At 37.5% G+C, this 19,697-nt stretch overlaps 1 protein-coding gene across 4 annotated transcripts; it reads right to left on the bottom strand.

The window, feature by feature from the left end:
• Positions 1 to 4,083: 4,083 nt before the first annotated feature.
• LOC118264495 (acylamino-acid-releasing enzyme) lies at positions 4,084 to 19,632 on the bottom strand. Of its 4 annotated transcripts, none has more exons than XM_050704870.1 (16): positions 19,367 to 19,510; positions 17,505 to 17,562; positions 16,695 to 16,906; positions 15,990 to 16,156; positions 15,414 to 15,562; positions 14,818 to 14,955; positions 14,346 to 14,475; positions 12,959 to 13,089; positions 12,018 to 12,192; positions 11,258 to 11,373; positions 10,148 to 10,292; positions 8,505 to 8,639; positions 7,724 to 8,024; positions 5,967 to 6,176; positions 5,039 to 5,173; positions 4,084 to 4,840 (listed from the first exon to the last, which is right to left on the bottom strand). In XM_050704870.1, exons 2-15 carry the CDS (start codon positions 17,523 to 17,525, stop codon positions 5,071 to 5,073), a joined length of 2,133 nt encoding a protein of 710 aa, XP_050560827.1. In that variant the 5' UTR covers positions 17,526 to 17,562; positions 19,367 to 19,510; the 3' UTR covers positions 4,084 to 4,840; positions 5,039 to 5,070. The 4 variants fall into 4 exon arrangements, with proteins under 4 accessions (XP_050560827.1, XP_050560828.1, XP_050560829.1 ...); XM_050704871.1 differs by lacking the exon at positions 7,724 to 8,024 and adding an exon at positions 6,781 to 7,081; XM_050704872.1 differs by lacking the exon at positions 19,367 to 19,510 and adding an exon at positions 18,695 to 18,802.
• Positions 19,633 to 19,697: the final 65 nt, after the last annotated feature.

The following is a 19,697-nucleotide window of genomic DNA, read 5'->3' as shown; positions in this document are numbered from 1 at the left end:
AAAATATTCGAAAAAGTTACGTAGAATACGAGACCTATTCTTGCTACTTATTTGATTATTCTTCCTATGTACATACTTATCAAAAAGTTAGGTAGGTACTCATAGATAATTCAGTCATCCAAACTCCCCTTTAAAAGTCCTCCCCTCATACGAAGAAAATGTTGGAAGCACATGGCACATAATTTGTAAAGCTCCAATATGTTTGATCCGCATAAATAGAGAATTAAGGCAAGTGCTTGTCCAATGTCGTTCAGAACCCTTGTTTACTTTGTATCGATAATGATTTAGTAAGTCTTCTGGAAATAGCACCCTTGCGAGACTTGGTAATACAACCCCTTGTTGACTGACGGAAAATTTTGCTTTCGCTGTTAAAAACTGCATTTTTTTAAGAATTCGTACTGTCATGCAACGTATTCCGTTGGTATCCTATCATATTATCATGGTTTCTTGATCTATCTTTCTCTGGGTTGCATCTAAATATGTCCAACAGTTTTGGAGGATGAAAGGCAAAGACATTCTCATATTTTCTACCTTTTCTAGGTTCTAACCGGCACTGTTGCAAGCGCCATGATCACGGATGAACTGCTAAATATCCCGTCTTAAGTTCTAATGATAGTGTTAGTGACCATGTCAGTTTAAAAACTTACATTGAATATTATATATAGGTACTTCGAGAGGTCTTTGCACTGGGTCTCAATAAAATCTATAGTCAATCTAATTAGCATGGAACGTGATTTTACGAAAGCGTTACGTTTGTTCAGACTTATATTTATACGTAATCCGAAATGTAATGGCTCGAGAGGGCAAAGGTCGTTGTAACTTTAAATGTGACCTTTCAGTTTTGATGTAGGTATATATAGATATACCTATAGTAAGGTATGTGCGCCATGACTGTACATTTGGGTATGAGGTCGGAATTACTAGTGGGTACTTGAAGTTGTCTAGAATCGAATATGATATTATTTTTTATTTTAATGTCCGTCTTGTAGATTATTTTAAAATATTAGACACGTATTTTTTTATTTTCTTACGGTAAAAATTACTTTTGAAGATTGACGGATCTGAAATATCGCGTCATGTCACTTCTTTACGTTTTATACGTAGAAATGACGTATTTGCTTCCACTCTTGAATTTTGATTCGTTTTATCTAAGTATTGTTATCTTATATTGTATATGACAAATGACAAAATAAAAAATACCTGTCTAATATTTTTTTATTACTTAACTGACGGAGTTATAGATTTTTAATTTTTATACTCCGTCATCATCCCTATTGGTGTTAGTGACGTCATTATTCTTGGTCTACCAGTCATAGATAGTGGAGTATCTATTTAAATAACTTACCCACCTGTTTCTTTATTTTTGTATGAACTAATAGATAAATTACAAAAAGCTAGGAAAGTTGGGGTGATTGTTTATGACAATTAGAGTACTTATCTACTTAAAAAAATAGTAGCTATACGGACTTACCCTTTACTCATAGATCTTTCCAGAATTTATAATTTTTTCTTCATGACGTCATTGCCCTTCAAAGCTCAATGAAAAACGGAACCAATCGAACTTATACCTAATGACGTTAAACATAGAGTAGATTTTTCTTCATACTTTAAAAACCCCATTGGTAATTAGATTTTTTAATAACAAGGGATGAATTTGGAAACGGACCCGGCGACTGGCACGGCTGCGTTCCGGTTGGCGGGTACACCTGACAATATGGCCGCTGCGAAGGGTGAAAAACGCGGGAAATATTTTTTTTTAACAATATCATTACATCTCGTCACGCTCTTGTCTCTGGTTTGAAAATAAAAATAATTAGCAGACGTAATAATAAATTTTGAGATAAAGGGTTTATGAAATTAAATAACCATTTTATCGACGTAATTTTATGAAGATTATGAACGGCGTGATTCTATCGGTGTGTTTATTTATGTAAATGTGTTATTGTCGAAACGAATCGATAACTTGTTGCGTATGTCCCTACAGGCGAACTCCGTTTGTAATGAATTAGATGGTATTTATATCTAGGTACCTGATTTGCAGCAATTTAAGTGCCGGCCTGCTGGGCGGCAGCCGCCCAGTTATTTTTTTAGCTTTTATAAGTCTGCATTTGGCCACCAATCCGCTTTCTGCTAGGACGGCGAAGCGAAGATGTGGCCGAAGATGGCGCACACATATTTAGAAAGTATCTATTCACTCTGAGCTTGAAAAGACCCGGGTTGTACAAGTATTTCTCAGGGAAATTAGAAGCCGGCAGTTTGTTCCATTCCCTGGCTGCACGGATTAGGAACGTGGATCCCAGGTCAGGTACTCTAATTCAACGTTAAAAAGTAAAACGAAATAAAATGTTATTTCAAGTAATTCTATTAGTAAATCAATAAAACCTACGGCCGAAATTAAAACGAAACTTGGGATTCGAGAAGCGGAGTAGGCCCCTAGGTTCGACACCACGTCATATTTTAAATCTAGATGCCTTCGTCAGTGATAGATGCATAGAAAAGGGTATACACCTACGCAATTTCCCTCAAATTTAATGGTAATTATGCGAGAAGTACCGATTAAAACAATTGTCCTATTATTATAAGTACCAATAAAACGATTTACCATACTCATGATAAACATAATTACGTGAATAGATTAAGTGCTTGTTTCTCACTTGTGTAGCACTTAAAACTAATTGGTGACGTCACAAATGTCCGAACATGTGGACTTAGCGTTCGTAACACATGTTGTCCACCTGTCTCGTTACGGTAGGGGACATACCGCCACTGGGCATACATTACAGTAGTCCAACTTTGCATTAATGCTGATATAGGTGACCAGGAAACAGCAACTGATACAACACAATTTTGGACAACCCTATAGGTATCGGTGTAGGTAGGTACTTGTGAAAGTGTTTGATGATATGAAATCAGCGTATTATATCCAGCAGTAGGCATCCAGCAGACACATGCTGGGGATGATAATAATTAACCATGGTTAGGAAGTTAAAGCAGTTTTCAAACGGACTTAAAAAAGAAGAAAGTTCTTTGTTTGACCTGTATGTATGTTTGTGCGCGATTGTTTCTCGATTGAACGAACTGATTTTGATACGGGTTTCAGAAAAGTGATTTACGGTTTTCACTTAGAATTAAGGCAGATTTAGTATATTAACCGACTTCATAAAGTGTAAGTCGAAGTTGGTTTTTTAAACGTAGTTTATTGTAAATTGTATTATAACTAGTACTAATTTATAGTATTCTAAGCAACACTGACTCGAGAGGTTGCAATTGTTAAACAACGATTTATTATAATATGTAGGTACCCTTACAGATGGTACTTATAGACGCTATTTTGTATCCAGTTATAGTATACTTATAGAATAATATACCACACAGAAATCGGGCCTAAATAGTTTAACCGAAATTTTTAATAGTCATGAAAGAATGGCCCTTCTGTTTAGTCTGCACTACACCTCAATCACACGGGCGATTAGCTACATGTCTATGTAATTTGAACTACATTTTATTGGCACTTTTGTTTCACCGAACCATTCGTTACTAGCCCCTGTGTACTGCCCACCCTCGCAACAATATTGGCTCTAGTCAACCGGCTGATGTTCCATCAAATTATTGAGAATGCACTTTAACATAGGTGTTTTTGGACTTCATTTTATTAATTGCAATTTGGTCAATGAAAATAACAATTTGTTAGTAGTATAAAGTATAGATTTTGAGTATAAACATAATAGACATTTATTTATTGATCGTACTCAGAGGCATTTAATAGTGACTTAACCCAGTCCTTAGCATTTGTTTTCGGAACAAAATCGTTACTAAGGAATAGCATAAATGTCTCTGATGGCGGCAGTTAGTGTATAAACATAATGGACATTTATTTATTGACCATACTCAGAGTCATTTAATAGCAACTTAACCAATCCTCTGCAATTGTTTTCGGAACAAAATCGTTACTAAGGAATAATAGTTCAAGTAATTATTAAATGTTCAAGTAATTATAAAATACGGCAGTAGATAAGTTAAAGCATCTATGGAAAACATATAAAATCTCATTGAAATCAAAGAGGTGGGTAGTAAAAGACAGAATATGAAAAACTGATTTATTATTTCATACAGAATTACGTACTTACTGGATTTAAGAAAACGTCTTGAATTACCTTCCTAGTAAATAGTATTTAAAACAAATGCATAGGTGCTTTATACGTATGTTCTACTATATGTTCTACCTTTAAATTAAACATCAGTGTTGACATATTGGAAAAAAATATCCATTCAATCAGGAAAGTTTGATAAGTTAAACATTTAATTCACAGTATACTACTACAATACATTAATCAGTATATTCCTTATAATAAATCTAAATTCAGTACGATAATTACAAAAAGGCTTCAGTACGATAATTACAAAAATTCCTAAGAAAAAGTAGTTATGTACACACGCATGCTACATAGAAAATCCAATATAAACTGACCGTCTATTGTGCGGTAAGACTATACAAAGCAAGACTATTATTAAATGGTTTTGTATAGCTCGATATAACCGTCTATCTTACAGAGACCACCAACTCTTTTCTGTCTATTTCTTTTATTGCATTTTCAACTTTATTGTTTTGATATAATAAAGTAAAAAATACATTGAAAAAATGCACAGTTCAGAGTAAGTTGATCGTCTTTTTTTTTCAGGGGGGAAAATCTTTCATTGACTTCTCTCGCCAGGTAAAGCGTGAGGGAGTGTCAGACTCTTACGGAATAAAAACCACCCCCTTGCTACTCCTGCTTGTCGAACCGGAGCCCCGGTAAACCCGCTAGGTAGTCCGTAGCTCCGGAAGTTGATCGTCAGGGAACTTAAACCGAAATCAATAGATTAACATTGATTTATTAAATTGGTTGTATATAACGATTCAGAGATTGATATCGATTCAGAGAATTTGTATTAAGATCGATTTTTACTGCGCGTACACATAGTGTCATATGTATGCGTCCTTATCAATTACAAGTTTCTGTTTTTTAAAGCTTGCATTTTCAACCAAATTTTTAAATACCTATCTAATAGTCTTGCGTGTATTCGCCTGTCCTATAAGTCAAGGTGGTGCATGAACCAATGGGTGCCGTTGATGAGGTTGTCCATCTCAGCGGCGGGAGACGACAGCGAATGATTGTCATCATACATGTAGATTCTGGAACAAAGATTAAATTGTAGTATTTTATTTGGCATTTAATTAAGTTACCAGATTCGTAAAGTTAGTGGTCAAATACTTCATATAAAATATATAAAAAAAAAAATGTTGAGACATTAATTCATATAAAATATTCATTATTAATTACTATACTTATGTGGCCTTCTTCTTTCTCTGATCAGTTAATCTCTTATATATGTATAAAAATAAATTTCTGCTCGTTAGTCTCATTAAAAGTCGAGAACGGCAGGACCGATTTAGCTGATTTCGGTCTTGAATTATTTGTTGAAGTCCAAAAGATGAGAACAAAGTATTGAGGCGGTACGTAGTTTGTCGGGTCAGCTAGTAAGAACTAAATATGTATAATAAACGCAAAAAATATGACGTCACAACACAACATGTAAGACTCATAGAAACTAGTCTAGGCTCCATATTGTTAGTTCCATAAGCTTATTTTTTTTATAAAACGCGAGCCGGTAAACGAGCAGTCGTATCTCCTGATGGTAAGCAATCGCCGCCGCCCACGGACATTTGAAACACCAGAGGCGTTACAAGTGCGTTGCTGGCTTTTGGGGGGTTAGGAATTTAAGGGTTGTTAGGAAATTGAGGATTGGGAAGATGGGGAAGGGGGAATTGGGCCTTCGGTTACCTCTCTCACACAACGAAACACAACGCAATCGTTTTCACGTCGGTTTTCAGTGAGGCCGTGGTATCACTCCGGTCGAGCCGGCCCATTTGTGCCGAAGCATGGCTCTCCCGCACTTAAAATGTATCCCTATTTTCTCCACCTTACCTGGTAGGAACTCCATTGGCCTTCAATCTCCTAGCGTACTCCAGACCCTGGAAGTGTGGCACCCGTTTGTCTCCGCTGCCCAGCATGAGAGCGGTGGGCGCCTTAACCTTGTGCACGTGGGCGATGGGTGAGCAGCGCCGCATGGCCAGCAGCTGTTCTTCAGACACCGGACCCTTCTCCGTGAAGTCGAAACCTGCTTCTACTGCACACCTGGTTACATCATAGATATATGAAATGAAGGATCTTTATTTTATCCATAATAAAATATGTTGTTAAGTGTATTTCCACCAGAGATGTGCTATGTAGCTATGCTATGAAGATGTAACAGCTAAGCTGTGAAACTATGTGACTGTTTCCACTGATACTAAGCTATGTATAGATGCTGAGTATACGAGGTATGGCTAGTAGTGATGTGAAGCCATCCATATCACGCATATTTCCATATAAAAAACATAGCTTAGCTGAGTCTGTTTCCACCAGTGCTATGTTATGTGTACCAATGAATATGATTGGTGGCCAATCACAAATCAAACGCATCTACAGCAACGTAGCATAGCACAATTCTGGTGGAAAAGCACCCAAATAAAATTAGTAGGTAACAATGTTAACTAGCATTTGCTTACAATATTACTAAAATTCCAAAATTTATTAATTGTCGATGTATGTATATTTGTTACTCTTTACCTCAAAAACTACTTGACAGATCTAAATAAAACACATTATACAAAGCAAAATAAACTACCTACATAATTACAAACGGTAACTGAACGCGACATCTAACCAATATTCTTACATGTAACAAATTAGGACTTACCCATCCGAATTGTCAGCATAATGACCTTTAGTTGCCAGGTCTATCAGCGGGTTCCTCATCACCAGAGCTCTGAACCTATCAGGGTACAGTCCAGCTAAGTGTGCTACCACCAGCCCACCATAACTACCTCCATATAAAACCACACTCTTCTCACACAATCTCCCATCTCTTTCTAATAACGTGTTTAGAGTGAGACAGCAATCTTGTACGTCGTAGTCGCCTACGTGAGCTATTAGGCAACGGACGTGTTTGTCGCCCTGGCCTGTGGAGCCTCTGTAGTTTATTCGGGCTGATGCAAAACCTAGTGGAGGGAGATTTTTAATGTCGAATCGTAATAGATACGATCAGACTCCTGACTAAAAAGGCAGATCTAGTATTGCAATATGGTATTTTATGAAATCATTTATTTAGGGCAGGACTGGGACAGCACAGCTCTTATGAGCTCATTTAATAGCGGCCAAACGTCGACCCATCAAATGTAAAAAAAACTATGTATAATAATCTATATACCCAACAATTTTTTCCTGACAAAATCACTCGGAAAAACTACCACTAGTCTCGATTAGAATAATAATTATTAAACCGAATCCGTTCAAAAACGCAAATCCTTATAATATCTCGGCAATTCAGTTACCGTTTGCAAATTAATTTAGAAACAATATAACATGCATAATAATAAATTCACGTCGTATTTTCCCGACTCTAGTTATATGGGGATTAACGAGAATATGTCATTCCTTTTATCACGATTTCTCTGATCGTAGAACAATCAATGCAAACAGCACATCAAGCTACAACTGTGTCTTTAACCGATATTCAACTTTAATCCTAATAAATAAAGTTAAAAATCTATTAACAAAATCATCAATGTAGGTTATCTTAACATGCCTCAAAAATCCCCATACATTAACAGAATGGAAAAACAAGTATCATGCCAACTCACCAATCAGCTATGTCTGTAGAATTAAACATACTGGCGACATCAGTAACAGGGTTCCTGCTGACTACAGCAGCATAAACATCTGGGTATTGCCCACTAAGATGGGTGACCAAGAATCCCCCATGGGAACCTCCTGTTAAGCAAACCTTTGCGGGGTCAATGGAGGTGAATGTCTTTAGTGCATAGTCTGTTGCAAGTTTGCAATCTTTGACGTCCGCGTCTCCCACCCGTTTGAGTAGAAATTGCACCGAGTCCTGCCCCGCCCCTGTCGAGCCCCGGTAATTCACTTGAAGGGATGCGAAACCTGAAATTTTTTGGTCAATCTGCCTTAATAGTCTTTCTGGAGTTCGATCTTAGTGTGTGTGTACATAAATAGCCATTGGTATTTACAGCTTATTGTATTTTTAATACAAAGTGAAAGATGCAAGAAATATTTCTTTATGAACAATAAGTGATAAAAAAAAACGTATAATAAGATTCACTGAATACATATTTTTATTCATAGTTATGACTGATTGATTCTATAAAAATATTTAATAATAAATAATAAATGTTAATACAAGCAAGTGCAAGTAATTGCTAATTTAATTACGAAAATTTTTATGTATTATATTACACTAAATGAAAATGAATTATACAGACTAGTTTAATGGTTACTTAACCCAATCCTTAGCAACTAGCAGTTTTCTATACAAAATCGTTACTAAGGAATAGTTTAAGTAATCATGAAATATCTCCGAATACGGCAGTTAAAGTATGTAGGTGTGTTATAAAATGATCTTACCCATCATGGTGAAGAGGGCAGCTTCAATGGAGAAGGAGTTGACAAAATTGGAGTGCGGCCCTCCGTGAGGCCACACGATCAACGGCAGTTTCCTTTCCTCCGTCTCAGGAGACAAGTACAACGCCGTGAACGATTCTGTAAGAAAATCCAACTGTAAGTTCCTTCACAATCGAAATTGAAATCTAATTACTTATTGTTAAGGTTCACTTTTAGTGATTCAAAGTATAAATTCAGGTGACTCGTTGGCTCGTTTGCCACCTATTCGATAAAACAAAGGTGATAAATGATCACTTTTTTACTTGTCAAGTTAAAACTGTTTTGTGGTAAAATATTGTACATAAAAATGGTATTGTGTGACGCTGTGAAACATTAGACAGTTTTCTTATCTTAAATAAGTATGTTGAACTTTATAAACAAATACTTTTTTGAATATCATACTTAACTACAGTTAACTTAATACCGTTAGACTCTGAATTTTCAAATAAAAATACCTAACAAGATTTAGAAATCGGACATACAACGGAGCTATATGAAAATTATTCTTTAAAAACAATTATTTACTTTCAATCATTCTTCCATGTCGCTTATGGCTTTTTTAATTTCTAACAGCAAAAAGGGGTGTCGAATTTTCTTCGCAGTGGAGTCGAGATACGTATTACGCCCCTAATATGTGATCTCAAATGACTCTATAACGTATATAAGAGCTAGTTGTGCTCAATGTACATATTATTCGTTTTGCTTGAACGAAACGTACATTTCTCAAGAGCTTGATGGAATTCTGTCAGTTATTTAGAGTCATTAAATATCAAGCTCTTTGAGTACACACAGGCCGGGTAGCGTCATGCTCTGCGTCACAGCTCTATACAAATAATTGCTGTGTTGTCCAGGACTCTGAGTAGCTCCTTTCAAAACTACTTTCCTGCGGAGAAACGGACTCCTTAACATTTCGACTTTGTCACGGTAATGTAAGCAGAGAGTGCTGAGAACTTTAATAGCGCGACTTAGGATTGCACCCTTATACAGCGTCACGAAATGCAGGTAATAAGGGATGCAACCATAAAAACGTTGGCGAGCGACAGGGATAGAGATAACGGGGTGGGTGGTGTATACAATTTGGACAATGACACTGCCATCTACCGGTGTTTGGAAGAACTTTTTACAATAACAATAAGTCACAATCAGGTGACTAACATAGTATTGATTCAAATATTCGTTTTAGTCGTCAGTGGTCCATGCTTGATAGTGTAAATATTTTGTACTCAATAACTCAGTGTAATAAATTAGTGCTAGATTTATACCAATGCATGGTATTTTTGTTAGAATTATCTATTTACTACAAACAGTGAAAATAATTCGTAATTATCAAAGTGTATGACAAAATAAGATGCATGCATAAGAAGCGTGCGCTTTGATCGTCCAAGTTATAAAAAAGGCGTATCTTTAGCGCCGAGCGCTAAATTCTTGTGCTTTTTTATCATTAGAGTTATATAAATATAAAAGTCAGTTTGTTTAATCGCTTCGTTATCAATGGATGACTGTGTTAGTCACTTTTGAATTAGATTAAATGTGTAATAATTTGGTTATTTATTATGTATTTATTTAGTAGAATACCGAATTTGTATCGCTTCATGTTAGATACTCACTGACGGCGTCCTCTGAGTCATGCTTCAGGTCGAGGTACAGTACCGTGGCGGAGTACAGGGCGCCCGGCACCGCGCCGTTGAACGTGACGCGCGACCACTTGGTGCCTGCCTCGCTGTCTGCCGCTGGCAGCCGAGCTATGTACACCTGGACACATCATTAAGGACCTATTTCACAAAGGATTTTGAACCTATCACAATGTTTTTTATGTTAAATGGGCGGACGTTTGGCCGTTATCTCGCCTGATGGTAAGTGATGATGCGGCCTACGGTGGTGCCCATAAGCAACCTATTCACTCGGGCCTTGAAGACACCCAGGTTATACCCATCAGGACACACAGACTCCGGCAAGGAGTTCCACTCCCTAGCAGTTCGCAGTGAACTTGAAGTGATACGATGTGACTTTATGTGACACGATATCACGCCTTTTTATCCCCGAAGGGGTAGGCAGAGGTACACAATACGGCACGTAATGCCGCTATACAATGTACACCCACTTTTCACTATTTATGTTATAAGTCCCATGTAATGGGGGGTGAGCCTATGCCACATAAGTTTTATGAGGTATTTATATGAAGATGGAGAAACGGGCCCTAAATTTTGCAAACCTGCCACAATCTGCTCTGTTGGCCCTATACACATTGCATCCTTTGTTGGATTCCTAATGCAATGTGTTATATGGTATTTGATTCCAGATTTTTGTTTAATTTTATGCATTTGTGTATAATTTTGTGTTGCATACATCGCAATTTAATACTAATAATTTATTTTCTTTTTATTTATTTATTAATTAGTAGGTATATGAACATTTTGTTTGATTACGGTCAGAGGGCAGTTACTAAATGTTCATTTATATGAAAAAGAAATCGTATAGTGACAATTAATCTATACTAATTACTAATTACTAATAATATTATAAAGCTAAAGAGTTTGTTTGTTTGAACGCGCTAATCTCAGGAACTACTGGTCCGATTTGAATAATTCTTTTTGTGTTGAATAGCGCATTTATCGAGGAAGGTTATAGGCTATAAATCATCACGCTACGATCAATAGGAGCTAAGCAGAGCGGGTGAAACCGCGCGGAAGTAGCTAGTACTAGATATATGTAGTCACCTGTCCCGGGGCGATGAGACTGGAGCATGTGGCGAGTATGACATCACCGCGCACGTCCAGCACGCTCGTGGAGCACGGCCAGCTCTTGTTGGAGATGTCCCATATCTTGCCCGAGTCTGGAACGTAGGAATATACACCTTATTACTTGTATCAACACCGAATGAACACAACTCGGAGGGTCGGCTTCAGAGGGACTTTGGAAAAACACAAACACCACTAGATACCATAGGCGTAGCCAGGGGGGGGGGGTTGTTCAACCCCCCCCTCCCGAAATGCGTACCTAGACAGAGCATTCTTTTTCTAGTTAGCATAGTACATTCCCTGTTTGGCAAAGGTCTCTATGACTACCTATGAATGTGTTTTTTGTCACTCATATAATGGGTCGACTTTCTTGAACCCCTCCCGAAACTAAAACCTGGCTACGCCTATGCTAGATACATTCACTCACTTTATATTGTTAACACTTTTTCCGTTAGGGGCGTTGTTTGTACTCAACGAACGTCAGATTGACGCAGAACCTAACTAAATTGAGGTAACGGAACCATAGCGCGATCTATTGCGATTTTACCGCCATCTATCGAGCGCCGTGACAACTCGAACAATACATAATAATTTTAACACATATTTTGATCGCGCTATGATTCCGTTATTGCTCCGAACACCGAAATACTGAATGCGCAAACTTACTCCGCAAAAATGGCTATATGGTAGTATATTGTACTCTGCTATATGGCAGTTAATTATTACATTGTATACATACCCATATCGACGACATAGGAGCGCACTTCATTTTTCTGCGGCGTGGACAGTACGAGCCTGCCGTCGGCCGCGAAGCACCGCGCGGGCAGCGCCTGGCAGTACACGCCGTGGAAGCTCTGCCCCGTCGCTGTCTTCACTTCTGTGTCTACTATGTCTATCACTGTTGTTACTTCGCCCTGAAATTTAAGAAAATATGTATGATATGCAGTCACCTTGTCAAGTGTGGGAGTGAGGTTACCGGAGGCCCAATCCCCCCTTCCCAATCTTCCCCATCCCCATTCCCGAACAACAACCCTTAAATTCCTAACTCCCAAAAAGCCGGTAACGCACTTGTAAAGCCTCTGGTGTTTCAAGTGTCCATGGGCGGCGGCGATTGATTACCATCAGATAATACGTCTGCTCGATAACCGGCATGTCTCATAAAAAAAAAACCTTTAGCATTGTGGCAACCTCCAATCGAGGCCTAATTTATCCAATACGACGTTAAGAATCATATTAGTAGGGAGGGGTGGGGTAGGCAGTATAGCCTATAATAGGGAGGCCTGCTCCCAATCCTCAATCCTGAAGTCTCTTTAACATAAGAAACAGCAATGCACTTGTAACGCCTCCGGTACTGCTGGTGGCCATGGGCGGAGTCGATTGCTGATTTATTTATTTATTTCTTCATCACAAATACAGTGAATGGCGGACTTAATGCCTTAAGGCATTCTCTAACAGTCAACCATAGGGTAGTGCAGAGAAATGAAGCGGATCGATGCAAAGCCCAAACACAGACACAAAAGAATAAATATAAGAATACAATACAATATATAATACATATATATATATATATACATATACATATATAATACATACAATACATATAATACACATTACATTCATACAATTGTCTTGAGTCACCGTTCACCATTTACCGTTTTATAACCATAAAAGAGTACTTACATCTTTGTTCCTGCGTACGATCTGGTGGCAGGCGTGGTGCGGGCCGTCGGCCTTACGTTGCAACCACACCAACTCCCCGTTGGGGGAGAACCGGGGGGACCTCACCGCTAGTCCTTCTCCACTCAACTTTTCTAATAACAAAGTAAACCAATGTCAGAATTACTTGAAGATATGTTAGTAGGAGACACGGCATATATAATATATCAAGTTATTCTAAATAAATTCATTTTGTTTTAATTTAAATGAAACATTTGAAACATTTTGTATTATTTTGTATAATTTGAGCTTAAATTTTAACTATTATAATTTATTAATTTATATTTGCATGCCTCCTGGTAAAATATGGCTGGGCTTGCAATGTAACTAAACACATCATTATATTGTAGTAACCCATATTTGCAAATAAACTCTCTTTATCTTTATCTTTATTCAAAGCCAGTTAAACATGATCTCGCTTTGTATGACGTCGCCGTATATTAGATGATCACTAACCTTAGTCCGAGTTGCCTTTACGTTGATTGGAAACGAAACGAGACCGCGTTCGGCGGTCTGATTGGCTGGCGCGAATGAACTAACCAATCAGATACTAAACCTACTGCGGTTTTTCCATCGGACTACAATGTGGGTGTCTTCAAGTCTAGAGTGAATAGGCTCTTAAGAAACTAGTGCGCCTCACCATCAACGATTACATCACTACTTACCATCAGGTGGGATGTAGTCAAGCATTAGTTTTTGTCGAATAAAAAAAAAAAAAAAGTCAGAGCGCCGAACGCGTTCTCGTTACACGTAAAACAAACTCGAACTAAGCCCTCAGATTAAAATGATTTCAAGATTAACTTAAACAGCTTATTTTTCATGGAGTATCATTAAGGTGTTACCACACCAATCGAGCGATCGTCAATCGATGGCATCGATCGATGGTAGAATGGATTAGTCGACGTCGATCGATAGTTTCTACTACATCAATTGATCGATAGCCGATAAATGCTATCTGTCGATGGTGGAATGGATTGGTCGATGTCGATTGATAGATAGTGTAATCTACGTTGACCGATGCCATCGACCGGCAATCGATCGATTGGTTAGTCGACCGATATCCGTCGATCAATTAAAGCTACCACGACAATCGATTAATGTCGACCGATGTCGACCGACGGTATCGATGGACTATCGATCGATTGGTATGGCTAGTGCCCTTAGCCCTGTACCCTTAAATAGTGAATGATCTCCTGTGCACTACAGGGGCCTTAGTCTGCTATTACAATTGTGTCAGAATGGTCGATCACTGAGCAGTGCGAGAGGGACGGACCTATACAACCTACATAGCTCCGTCCCTCTCAGCAGCAGCATAAGGCCCCTGGACATATGTTGAAGTTGGTTTACTTACTGAAGGTGCCATCGAGAGTGCACTCGAAGATGTAGCTGGGTCGGTTGGTGCAGAAGATGAGCCCCAGTCTGCGCGGCTCCGTCTTCCACACCACGCCGACGATACTGCTCCCGTCCGGGGAGAAACGGACCTGACATACATACACACAGATATTATTATATTAATTACAACAACTGCCAAAGCCAAGAAATTTCAGATTAACTATTTAGATTTTGGGTTTTAGAAATAATAATGAGAAGATGTGTGCGTGAAACGTGATAGTCAACCCGTAATCGCTTATTACAATTGATTTTAAATAAAAAAATCAAACATCAGAACAGTACCTTTTGTGAAATCGGTAAAAATAAATGATAATAAAGTTAATAAAAAAACTTAAACTAATGTATTTATCCATATTTAAATCACATTAATTTGTATCTTTTCCCATATATCTCAAGGTATGAGGAAGAATAGAATATCGTAGGTACAGTACCTGTCCAGGGCACATTCCGTCCGGTATACCGCTGAGGATGGTGAAGGTCTCCGAGGCCAGCTGGAACACCACCACCACGGACAGGTGCTTGCCCACCAACTGCTCGCCCCAGTCCTGCCTGTAGATATGCTCTTCACCCTGAAACAAGAATATTTAACACTTTAACAATGCCGGCGTAAGGGCCACTGACACCCCGGGCGAAAATATTGTGGCGCCCACTTGAGGGAAGCAATATTAAGTGTTAGTAGTAGTTTTTAATTTTTTTAGCGCCCCCCAGAATTTGTCGCCCTGGGCCATCGCCCTATCACACCCCCCCTAACGCCGGCACTGCACTTTAAACGCCACGGGGTCAGTCATAAACTTAATTAGCTATTTTTTTTATATATTTAACTAACTTTCCTTTAATCTTCTCCCCCTGTGTGTTTATTGATTACACTCTGACAAGTTATATTCATTAAGAGATTTATTCGTCATGCCTTTTATCCCTAGAAAGGTTGCTTGCTTGGCTTGCAACCACTCGACAAACAAGGCACTCATTAAGAGAGTATTTGTTGTAACTTAAAATAAAAATGTGGCCATTGTTAATTGCTTGCTACCTTCTTAGGAGCGGTCTCTCCACTACCGTCCAGCTTCGGTTTGTCTTCAGCCTTCCTCTTGATGTAAGGCTCGAACTTTGGCAGTTTCTTCTCCGCGACATACACCAGGGACGTCTCATCAGGAGACCAGTCCAAACTGCCGAATTCCGCTGTAATTGTTAAACTATAATTACTACATAATTTTGTAAAATGTCAATAAGCCTACGCAATTTTTACCCATTATTTTTGGGTGGAGCCTCCCAAAACATGATGGCATGGTCCGCCACGCATTTAAAGTTGTAAGTCTACTTACCGCCGCACTCAGAGTAATTTAATGGTTACTCAACACTGTCCTTAGTAATTTTCTATACAATATCGTTAATAAGGAATGGTTCAAATAATCATTATAAGTACGCGGCTACAGATTTTAGTTTGTCTTGTATAGAAACTCGCATCGCATGCATCATCAGCAATGCTTACATGCGATGCGTACAGATGATGTCATACCAAAAGTGTCTCCGAGTGCGGCAGTTAGACTAAGGTGTCTGCTTATCATCAGGCAACTAATAACAGTATGAAAAATATGCCAAAACTTACAGTCGGAATAGACATCTCCGTGGATGTCCAGGCTAGTGAGATCCACGCTCTGTGCCAGGCTGCTCTTAGTCCACAGTTCGAGATACTGTTTCTTCGAGTCCTTGCCGTTGTTCTCCTCGCGGATCAACGCCTTGAACGTCTCCCGCGGAGACACAGCTGACAGTTTCCTGAAGAACCATCATCATCATCATCAGCCCGTCCACTGCTAATATATCTAGGCCACGCATCCAACCACTTTGTTTGTTTGAACGCGCTAATCTTACGAACTACTGGTCCGATTTCAATAAGCCTTTTTGTGTTGGATAGTGTCAAAAGTCAAAATTATTTATTTCAAATAGGAAGGCACTTTTGAACGTCAAAGAAAATATTGTAATACAACATAAAGAAAATAAAATGTCTGTCTGTAAGTCAGTCCTCTAGCGATGCTATTTTTTATTAGTGCTTTTATTAAGGAAGGCTATAAGCTATAAAACATCACGTTACGATCAAAAGTAGCCGAGCAGAACGTGTGAAACCACGCGTAAGTAGCTAGTAGAAAAAGATACTTATAGTAGAATGAAACGGGGAATTCATAGAACCTAGTAGAGTAAGATAGTTTTATTTGGATGAATTGTCGTAATAAACACCTCTGCCTACCCCTTCGGGGATAAAAGGCGTGACGTTGCTTTTAGAATAAGATATTCATAGTAAAACTGTCAAACTCACTCATTGCTAACATCGACCCCGAAATCACTTTGAGCGATGACATTCAGGTCTCCATCCAAAGAGTATGAAGTAGTGTATGCAGTGTTCTTGCCCTTATCCAGGTTGCGCACTGACCACTTGGCGGTGATCCTGGTGGCTGCATTGTTCAGCTTGCCACCAGCCACTGACGGTATCTTCGTCAGAGTCTTGTAAGCACTAATTATGTTGTCTAGCTGTTGAATTGAAATTGTCACTTTGGTATATTAAATTAAATTAAATTGATTTATTTCAGGTAAGTCACACCCATTGTAAATACATTAACATACAATAATTGTAATTAAATAAAATAAAACAATTAAAAAGGATAATTAAATAAAACAAACAAAAATTAAATTAAATAAAACAATTTAACGAAAATTTTAGTAAATATATGTTGTGGCACTGTGGCTGATATGATGATGACACATAGTAACATAATAAGGTGTCGCGGGTTCGTTTCCCGCACGGAACAACTGTCTAGGTGATCCTCAGATTGTTGTTCTGGGTCTAAGTGTCATGTGTATGTGAAATTGTATGTTTGTAAACGCACCCACGACACTGAAGAACATCCTAGTTTAAAACAAACTAATAAATATACTAATACCAACATATGGCCAAATGTGTCCAGTTGTAAATAACGATTACTGAGTTAGTTAAAAAAGGCTATTATTATTATTCTCATTAGAATCTGTAACTGACTGTATTTTTCGAGGTGACCAATCAAAGCGCCATCTATATCATTATTGAAAATACAAAACATAGAATATAAAGTAAAATTTAATTTAAACTCACCTGCGAAGTCATCTTCAACATAGCACTACTGAAGGCGCAATACAATCGGCCTCCTTATCTGCAAGTAACATTAAACATTTATTTACATGCGCATAATAATTGTGGATCAAGTATTAATGTACATAAGTCACTATGTAGCATAATTAGAGAATACAATCCCGAACATGTTTTTCAATCCCGGGATTACTGGATTTTAAATGTGTAATCCCGGGATCCACTTTAGTATCCCGGGATTAGACTTTGTGGTTTCTAATTGGGCTCAAATGAAAACAGAACTTGAGTTATTTAAAAAAAATGATTTTAATATCGTTGCACAATATAAATCACATCACAACACAATACAGTACGAAACGAAAATTGACAAAACAATCAAAATACTTTTGCAAGAAATTTAAAAGACAACACAACAAAACTAATTAGAATTTCGAAAATACAATCGCAGGAATATCAAAGCATCCAACGTTTCACTTCCAAGCCTGCTTCGTAGTTTATTGCCAATATAAGCAGCAGCTGAAAACGCTCGCTCAGGTTCTACGCTGGTTGGAGGAATAGACATTAGATATTTATTTGCTATTTCTAAGTGATATCCACGAGTTCCTCCATTTTCGAACAGGCTCATTTCACGTCTAATACTATTTGCCAACCCTGATTCATTTTGTATTTGTACTTTAGGATCTGGGGAATTCATACTCTTATCAATTTCCAGCTGTAACTTTTCCTTTAATGTCAATCCTAAAAATCCCGAGATTAGCCAAGTACAGTCCCGGGATTTTCGGGACAAGAAAACGGCCGGATCCCGGGATCCCGAGATTCGGGATCCCGGGATTGTATTCTCTAAGCATAATTAAGTTGGTGCAACAGGGTTTGTTCATCCTTAAATGTGTATTGTTTAACTTTAATTATAATTACCAATATTTGAGCATTACATACAAATTAAATTTCTAAATTAATAATTAAAAAATAAACTATCTTTATGTGTGGGAGAGCCATACTTCGACACAAATGGGCTGGCTCGACTAGAGTTACACCATAGTTTCACAGAAAACAGACATCAAACTACACTTGTATTGAGTTTTGTTGTGTGATTGAGTTTACCAGAGACCCGATAACTATCACTAAATTTTTACATGTTATGAAATACCTATTAAAATTACAAAAAGAACAAAAAAAAATTAAAAACAGAATATTACCACAGACAAACTTATCTCAGAGATAAGACAGTATGTACAGACATGTAGTATTTACAATGCAAACTGGCACAATACTGAATAAATAATCATGAACACAACTTTATAGCACTGATACCAGCACAACAAGCTACCCTAAATTCTTACACATTTTCAATTTTATTACTTTAACACTAAAGTTTAAAATTAATTAACAGGGGTAGTGCAGTTCAGTTATTGGTTGTACCTTACAATAGAAATTGTAGTCCACATCAACCAAATTATTGATAAATTTATTATCTAGTGGTTAACCATATTATTTCACAATGATAACATAAACATTTGTTTTATTTAGAGACATTTTAACCGACTTCCCAAAACTGAGGAGGTTGGTCGTTTTTTTTTCTATGTATTGATTGATTACAATGGAGTTTATGTATATATCAATAAGTAAAGATCACTTCCAAATTTAGACCAATTAGTAGACAGTAAGTATCACTAATGGGCTTATAAGAGTCTTATAAGATTTAATGAATGAGATTATAAAGACAGACAATAAAAAATAACGATAAGCTGTAAAATGAATATACAGTGTCAGGCGGTGTCTAAACCTACGAAAATTGGTTCATAACTTTATCTACTAAGCTACTAAAGTATGTAACAAGACTGACATTTAATTCTTAATTATTTATTTACCTATAAACTGATATTAGCTCTGGTAAACAAAGCTGACTTGCAAACCGAAACAAAACAGCTGATTTACCATTATGACATTTTTAATAGGTAACACGTTTAGTTTTCATGTCAAACTCGGAATTTCAAGCAGTAATATACTTTCGGTGTTTTATCAATATACTTAATATTTATAACAAAATTCTACAAAAATATGTTCTCTTTACATTATTTTAGCTTTTTATTCGATTCTGTTTGTAACTTGATTTTCGATTTTCAACACGCTTTATTTGACAAAGTAAATCCTACATTCAGTTGATGTTTAGTTGTCAATTTTTGTCAGTTGTGTCAAGTT

The sequence above is a fragment of the Spodoptera frugiperda genome, chromosome 26 (assembly GCF_023101765.2).
Source record: "Spodoptera frugiperda isolate SF20-4 chromosome 26, AGI-APGP_CSIRO_Sfru_2.0, whole genome shotgun sequence".
NCBI lineage: Eukaryota > Metazoa > Arthropoda > Insecta > Lepidoptera > Noctuidae > Spodoptera > Spodoptera frugiperda.
This window is presented reverse-complemented; position numbering and strand designations above follow the sequence as displayed.

What these genes read in the sequence shown, in the direction of transcription:
- LOC118264495 (XM_050704873.1), bottom strand. Translation starts at nt 17,525, where the DNA reads ATGTTGAAGATGACTTCGCAG. An exon ending in GGGGTCGATGTTAGCAATGA is followed by an intron (nt 16,157 to 16,694) that starts GTGAGTTTGACA and finishes ATGGTTCTTCAG; the next exon opens with GAAACTGTCAGCTGTGTCTC. An exon ending in GCCAATGGAGTTCCTACCAG is followed by an intron (nt 5,174 to 5,966) that starts GTAAGGTGGAGA and finishes TCTTTGTTCCAG; the next exon opens with AATCTACATGTATGATGACA.